This window comes from Falco cherrug, chromosome 16, assembly GCF_023634085.1.
Source record: "Falco cherrug isolate bFalChe1 chromosome 16, bFalChe1.pri, whole genome shotgun sequence".
Taxonomy (NCBI): Eukaryota; Metazoa; Chordata; class Aves; order Falconiformes; family Falconidae; genus Falco; species Falco cherrug.
Window position 1 is genome coordinate 9180795 of NC_073712.1, and position 8163 is coordinate 9188957.

General features: G+C 43.6%; 1 protein-coding gene across 1 annotated transcript; it reads right to left on the reverse strand.

Moving 5' to 3' along the window:
* Positions 1-1076: 1076 nt before the first annotated feature.
* Positions 1077-7562, reverse strand: NRAS (NRAS proto-oncogene, GTPase). The gene is made up of 5 exons (XM_055727922.1): positions 7374-7562; positions 6809-6987; positions 6189-6348; positions 5239-5362; positions 1077-4688 (listed from the first exon to the last, which is right to left on the reverse strand). Exons 1-4 carry the CDS (start codon positions 7482-7484, stop codon positions 5243-5245), a joined length of 570 nt encoding a protein of 189 aa, XP_055583897.1. The 5' UTR covers positions 7485-7562; the 3' UTR covers positions 1077-4688; positions 5239-5242.
* Positions 7563-8163: the final 601 nt, after the last annotated feature.

The following is an 8163-nucleotide window of genomic DNA, read 5'->3' on the forward strand; positions in this document are numbered from 1 at the left end:
GTCCAAATATAAGCCTAGGGGCAAGTTTTGCTAGAAAATGGTTTCAATTCCTGAAGAAGAAAAGTATTAATAGAGAGAAGGTAATGGGTAAGCTCAGAAGGGCACTCCTTGTGTTGTGCCTTTTGAACAAAAGCACCTTGCATTAAGAGCCTCGGCAAGCTCTTCTCTCCCACATTGCTCTTAGTAATTCCCTACACAGATTCCTCTGGGGCTGTTTAGATCAGTCTCTGTTCCAGTATGCAACAAAAGCCAGTAAGTCCCTCAGGTGTGAAGTAGTTTCTAGGAACAGATGGTTACAGGTAACAATCAGGCTGGTGGAAAGCTTTCCTAATAAGCCAAGAAAACACTTGCTTTTAAGCACCCATCTGTACTCACATTCTGGATCTCTCCTTTTGGAACAGGCAGCAACTGCTGCAGCTGCACAGTGCAAGGAGCTTCAGAGCCCTGTTGCTAGGTGTCTGTCCTTAAAGTTACTTGCACAGTTAACAGGTTGGACTCTGGGTTCCACAGGCCTGACACAATGTCTTAGGAGAAAGGCACTTAGAGCACACTTACTGCACTGCTCAACACAGTGCCTTATTGCAACAGAGAAGTATTTTAGAAGACCAAATTAAGCAACTTAAAAGTCTAACAGAGAGCATGATTTGGACGCAGTAATAACTTCATAGCTGATTCCACTCTTGGAATATCAAGTAAAGAAATTTCCTCTCCCCCTTTTTTTTTGACTTAGCAAGCATCCTTTCCAAGGGCAAAGTCAGCACAAATATGATGAGGGACCCCACTGCAAATACAGGGACTGAACACAAAGGCAAGATGCACGACATGGCACAGATTGGTGGAGTATTAAAAATGGACTCTGGAACAAACCTGTAGTATGTCTCAAAGCCACTCTCACTGCTTATTCATGCTATAGTGGACACATATGATACAGCTGTTCATGCCATGTTACATGTGACAATCTGAGTGAACCTAGATCCCACAGAGAAAGCACGTAGCATTGACAAGCTTTCTGTAAGCCAGTTGTGGATCCCCTGCCCAGATCACTACCACAAAAGGAATGACCAAAGAATTCAGAGTTTATTCCTTAAAAAAATTTATTAAGAAGCAAAATAATTTACTTCAAATGAAAAGAGATGCATTATTGAAAGCAAATAATTATACAAAGTAACAACAAAAATTAGCCCTTGGATAAAAAGTCCAGATCCCAACAGTTCCCTACCATCCTGGAAGTTACACAAAAAGGCCTGGGGAGTAAAGGACCACATACAGGATCAGTGTGCAGTTCAAACTCCCACTACTTTCCTTCCCCCCATAGGCCTGAAGTTGCTTGAAATGCAGTTCTAAGTCATTGAACTGTACTAAAAATTACCATGGTTACTATCCAAAGTCCTACTGATGACAATAAGAACAAAATTTGAGCATTGCTGTTTGAACAAGACCATGGAGGAGGGACATCAACAGTAACAAGCCATAGAGTTACACTATCTCGTTACACAGCTGTTCGCAGTCTGCGACAACATAAATATTTCAGTTATTGGCACTGGTAATTTTTGAACAAGAGCTTTACTCTTTTTTTTATATTTTACATCTAAGTTGTTTATGCCTGTTCTTCGCAGTCACGATAGTAAAGTTAGCTTGGCACTAACATGGTGTTGTGCTGTTAGTTCTAAATAACATTTGGAGTAAATCTACAAAACCACCCTTCCTAGGGATCTGTCTTGTGCAAAAACTTATGTGCTTATCTTCTAGGTAATTCTGCCAAACGTTCTTGGGGTTTTGTCCTTCCACAGTTCTCTCTCAGTTGCCACCAAGATCAGGGTTCTCTTACATAGACAGCTGGAAACAAAGTATGACCCTTTACTTCATACTCATGATCGGCACAATACCGATTCTGTATCACTTGCTAGATGTGAAACTATAATAATGCAGATGGGAGTGCCACCTGTGCAGGTCAGCTCTGAGCACCCTGAAAGCCGATGCAGTCCCCTCTAAGGTTCCAAAGGTGAGATACATACTCACCTACCCTTACCAGGTCTTCTTCCCTTTTGAGATTTTTATATAGCCCACGAGAAAGGGAATGCCAAAGACAAAGTAGATGCATTTGCCAGTTCCCATACAATTCTGAGAATTCACAACTTTTGAGGTTACAGCTTGTACATTTTTAATGACAACTGGAACATGCTATGCAATGTAGAGAACTGATATGATGAACCTCTATCCAAAAGAAATAATTTTCCATACTTGACCACACAACCCCCAAACATCAAATGCCAGCTGCAAAAGGTGTCCGATGGCCACAGGCAGCAGGCAGTCACGCTCTGCGATACAGCTTGCCAGGAAAGAAATTCCTAAGTTTCCCAAATAATTAAAAAACATACATGCACCCAGATGACAAGATCTCACCATTCCAACACACTGCAAATTCCACGTTGCTGTCTTTCCAAAATGCTGAGCCTATGTGACCAGATGCATATCCCAAAAGCTATCATTTTCCACTTCTATTTTTATCAAGTGAACAATAATGTGTCACACATCTAGAAGCAGACAGTCATCTCCCGCCATAGTGCTCAAAGAGTACTTTCACAAATAATTTCTCTTTTGCACCAAAGAAAAGCACTGCTTGCTCATGACATGTCAGCTTGCAGTGGCAGTAATTCTGCCACGTTTAATCTGCAGGCATCAGATCATCTTCAAACAAACCTGACTCGAGTCACGGCCAATGCTATCCATAATGCTGCCCACCATTGTGTATGTTGCTAGAAAATGTTGTTTTATGTAAAAATATTATGGTTTTAATTCTTATCAGTGTTTCATCAGTCAAGGGTAAAATAAATTGCAGAAAGTTATTAGTAGGATTATCACAGATAAAATGTGATGCAGATCAATCCTCTTCATTCCAAGAAGAGAATTAAGAATGTAAGTAGTGAAGGAAGCATTATTAACAGAAACAATTTCTTCTCTCAGTATTTACTGACTTTTAATTTCCATTTGAAATTGAGAACTCCAAATTAAGACCTATGACTGACATGAACAAACTGAAATCAAGCCTCTTGCAATTCCTCTGCTCACGCTGGTTTGGCAGACTGACGGAACGCTCCCTCTGTTGGCCGAAGGCCCGTTACTCCTATCAGAGAGCAACTGGGAATTCAGCTTTGCTGTGGGATACACTGTCTGACCACACAGAGCAGAACCCAGCATCAGCAGCACAGGAACTAGGGAAGGACACAGTATTACAAGGAACACCAGTAGGCTTTGCAACAGTGACCACACTTGTACGTCCCAATTAAACGGGGTGACAATGTTGTTCTAGGAAGTATTCGCACAGCTTATGTAGTAGCAATTCTCTCATACTTTGAGGCCTGTAGAACAAGCCCAGAATTCCCATCAGTACATCATATGCCTTCTGTGTGGTCAGCACTGAACTCTCTCCCTCATTTTGCAAGGATGCTGCAATCAGAAGGTAGCTCAGGTTTCTGTTAGAGCTCATCACCTTCTCCCCTCTGTCTGGACAGACTAAGCCATGACAACCACTGCACCAAACACAGTCAACTCGAAATCCCACACTCCTCCCCTGACAAGGAGACTCTCCACCTACACTTTATAGAGAAATTTTGAAGAGACTGTGTATACAATCTGGTAGTAAGAAAAATATTTCAGAATAAAATAATTTGCAAGTCACAGAGCTGAATAACAGCTGACCAAACTAACTAACCTCCAGTTACTAGATTAACTATCGAGAAGCTGCCCATAAATGTCGGCAGTTAATGTTAAAAATGAACAGCTGACTAATTTGGTCCGACTTGGAAGAGATCTGAATGCTGCAGAAAACCAATATAGAATAGGAACAGTTCCACCTATTTTTCTAGAAACAAAGAAAGTAAAAAACAGATGCAGTACGTCCCCCTCCCTAGTTCAAGAGTCTTACAAGTGCCTGCTGGATCTTCCAGCTAATTAATTCCTGTTTTAGTATCCTGCCAGGCAAAGAGATCACCCACACAAGACTTGCCTGCTTAAGAGAATTAGCTCCCAAGAAATTCCAGTCATCGGGGTTTTCCTCAACCCAAGGGAACAAGAGACAACTTCAAATCTTCTTAGCAAACAGGCACTTAAGTGAGGAAAGATACCTCCTTTTTATTACAGAAAACGAATGATCAGTTAAGTGGTACTCCTAGCACAAAGGAGATGTTCAAAATATGCTGCAGAGGTGCACAGAGAGCGGATACCAGTATGATACGTGACAGGAGCATTCACGGTGCAAAACCATTTCTGACATTACCTGTCAAGCAATTAGTGCCACTCCTCTGACAACACTGCAAATCAGAATCCAATAGAGAGGGGACAAACATCACTTCTAGCTTTTACTCTAGAGGTAAAGTGTCATCTTTTTCACAGCATTTAGTCTCTGTAGTTCACTTGTGACTGGTTTTCTTCTTGAACAAACCCAGATAACACAGTGAGAAAAAAATCCCAGTACATCAAGAGATGCAACTGCTCTGTTAGCTGAGCAAGGAGGTAGATGCCACAGATGTCCTCTTCAGATGGCGCACAGAAAAAGACCTTGTGCTAATTAACTGGTACGAAGATTCTGGTCACTGGCACCAACATACTGCAGGGCATCAGCATGAGATGCAATACAGTAGCATTGAGACTCGTCCAGCAGCTACATCTGAACCGCATATTCTTGGCATCTGGAACAGAAAGGCATCTCTAATTAGCTGCTGTCCAACTCTGTGATGGACGGGCAGTGCAACAGGGTAGTACAAGTCCTGAACTGGTCTACCTGTTTTTACAGTGATGAGCAATCTCTTTTAAGTAACTGTTGAAAAGAATTTCACTCGGGGAACTCATACATTTTGTTAAATTATTTTATTTGGTTAATCTTCAAACAGTGCGTATTCCAACGGAACACAGCACAAGAGAAGCTGCGCAGAAGTCAAATCATCAGCAAACGGCAACTGTAGAACTATGCGCACTCCTCATTCTAGTTCGGGTGGCCACAGTCAAAACACTGCTGTGAATATAATTTCCTTTCTTAAGCCTTGCTAACTACTTAGAGAGGAAAAACCCCCTTTTTTTGAAAAAAACCCAACAATTGTAGATTCTAAACTTCTGGGTGTCAATGGGTTGTATAATAGAGAAGAAAACCACCTAGAGCAGCTAGTATTTCTAAGCCATGCTTATCAACAACTGAGAGATGTACGGAGGAGTTGTCAGTGAAAAACTTACATTACAGCTTACCTTGTCACATCACAACGCAAGACAATCCCATACAGCCTTGATTGCCATCTTCGTTGCTGTTGAGTTTTTTCATCCGATACTGCCGGATCTCTCTCACCAGCGTGTAAAAAGCATCTTCCACACCCTGAATGCAAATGATCCAGGTAAATTATTTTCTTTCCTGAAGCTTTTGAGATCACTAGCCTTAGAATCCCTTAACATGATTTGAAAGACATGCATCTACAGGAAGGAGAGCAGCCAGCTTATCCCATAGCTCCTAAGAGGAAGAAACTAGCACTTATGTCCAAAACTTTCCACTTACACTCCTCTTTCTCTGAGACAAACAGCCAGGGCAAGAGCTATTAAAAGAAACAAGGCAAAATGTAACTGTGGAGAGGCCCCATGCAGGAAACAAGCTACTTCTTTACTAATCACCTCTGCTTTAGAATTCTTAGAATTTTCTGGCTACTGCTTAGTAATTGCACCTTTTCTGCTTCACTCCACACTGACGTAGGCAGAACACACGCTGACCAGACAGAGTCGCATATTCAATGCAGCTCTATTAGTCCATTAGTCTATTAGTCCAGTCTGGGGAATTCTTTCTGTAAACATAATCTTATAATTAGCCTTCATTAAGAAGCCAAGAAAACGGAATAGATCTGGGATGACTAACCACACAGTCTGACCACTTCTCAGCAAAAGCAGATAAAGTTCTCTTCTTCTTACAAACATGACTCACTTGAAAGAAAGTCAGTAAAAGTTTGGAATGATCTGTGGGCTGGCCTAGCCCAGCGATAAACCCAGAACTCTTTCAAGCTAAGAGTGAGTGGGGAAATCAAAAGCTAAACATTTCAAATAGATTTAAAAAATGCTTACTCCTGTAGGTAAGAGAGAAAGTACATGGGAAAATGTTAGACCATTCTGCATTCAGCATACAGGAAGATGTCAGAGCATGAGGGGAAGCATCTTACCTGTCTTGTTTTAGCAGATGTCTCTATGAAAGGGATTCCATAGCTTTTTGCTAATTCTTGAGCCTGTTTTGTGTCTACTGTTCTTGTGGGCAAATCACACTTATTCCCAACTAGCACCATTGGCACATCATCTGAATCTTTCACTCTCTTGATCTGTTCTCTTTAAAAAGAAAAATAATAATTAAAAAATTAAGAACTATTTGCTAAATATAAAAACTGTTTTAGTTCAGTATCCAAACAACCGTGTCCTACAAAAATACATATTAAAGCCAGACAGGACCTCAGGGGTTCTAACCTACAGCAGTATGCCTAATAACGTCATAAACTCCATCTTCTAGTCCGTGTATAACTCTGCCCTATTTGCCTTCTTACCCACTTTCTTAAGCGATTACATTCTGTATGCTCAAAATATCATCCGATTAACACAACAACCCAGGTAACTGTCCCACTCAGTTGACTAACAATGCATTGACACAGAGCATAGATAAGCGAGAAAAACTTTCTGCAAGAAATGGAAGATTTAGTATTTGCCTATTATTTAGTCTTCACTGGGTCTAACAGCAAATGGGTCTGATGCCTCTTCCCACCTTCCCTCCGTGCGGTAAAGACCCTGATAGTACCTGTAGAGGTTAATATCAGCAAACGATTTACTGTTGTTAATGGCAAAAACGCAGAGGAATCCTTCCCCGGTTCTCATGTACTGATCACGCATGGCACTGTACTCCTCCTGCCCTGCCGTGTCCAGGATGTCCAACAAGCAGGTCTCCCCATCGATGACAACCTGCTTTCTGTACGAGTCCTGCAGAACGCACCAGCGAGTCTCAGATGAGGAAAACATTGCGCTACTTCTTTCCACCTCAAGCATTATTAAGGAAAAACAAGACCAAGAGCACGATTCGCAGATTCGCAGGAGCTTTGCGAGCCCCCCCGGGAAGAACGCTGCTGTCTGCAGCCGCTGCCAGGCCCCTCGCTCAGGAAAGGCCGCGACCCGGCTCCTCGGCACAACCCCCGGCCGGCGGGCAGAGCAGAACGGCCGCGGCACCGTCGCCCCGGCATGACCGGGAGCTGCAGCCCGCGGGGGCGGCGGCGGCGCCTCTCGCGGCCGCTGCCCGAGGGCGGCGGGGCCCCGGCGCGGCCCCCCGGGACTCCCCTGACCCCGCGCCCGGCGCCGCGGGCCCCGCTCACCTCGATGGTGGGGTCGTACTCGTCCACGAAGTGGTTCTGGATGAGCTGGATGGTCAACGCGCTCTTGCCGACACCGCCGGCTCCCACCACCACCAGCTTGTACTCGGTCATCGCCCTCCCGCCGCCGCCAGCCCCCGCCCCGCCGCTCCCGCGAACGCGGCACGCCCGGCCCGGCCGCTTCCGGCTTCCGGTCCCGGCACCGTGTCATCACCCGCCGCCGGAAACCCGCGACGCCGCGACTTCCGGGCCCGTGCGCGCGGCGCCCCGGAAGGACGACTCGGCCAGGAGGGAAGCTTTTTTCAAAATCAGTAAAACTTTATTCTATTTCCATTCTTTGCCATTAACAGAAAAAATTGGAGAAAGCAATGTTTCTTTTACAAAGATAATGCATCTCCCAGAGAAGAAAACCCTAAATTGAGAATAGAGGTAACATGAGAAAAAAAAAAAACCAACAAAAAAAAAAAAAAAAACCCAAACACAGTACTGCCCTCTATTCAAAGAAAGTAACTCCTGATCTTTTTGGTTAAAGTAATACTTAGACCAATCATTCCGTTTTCTTGCTTGATAAAGTGTGACTGGGGAAATGGGGGGAGGGGGGAGGGGGCAAGGGGAGGGGGGAGGGGGCAAAAAAAAAAAGCACACAGACATCAACTATTTCACCTTGATGAAAGTCTCAATACAGCTATGGAAAGCCTAAGTATTTATTCTTTTACAGTACACTGGGTGCTGGCTGCAAAAAAGAAAAGAGAAAAAAAAAGTAGTACTCACTTCAGGCACAACTTCTTTCTTT

Coding starts and splice junctions, on each gene's coding strand:
- NRAS (XM_055727922.1), bottom strand. CDS start 7,484: ATGACCGAGTACAAGCTGGTGGTGGTGGGAGCCGGCGGTGTCGGCAAG. Junction 6,988..7,373: donor AGTACGACCCCACCATCGAG/GTGAGCGGGGCC, acceptor TGCGTTCTGCAG/GACTCGTACAGAAAGCAGGT. Junction 5,363..6,188: donor CATCTGCTAAAACAAGACAG/GTAAGATGCTTC, acceptor ATTTGCATTCAG/GGTGTGGAAGATGCTTTTTA.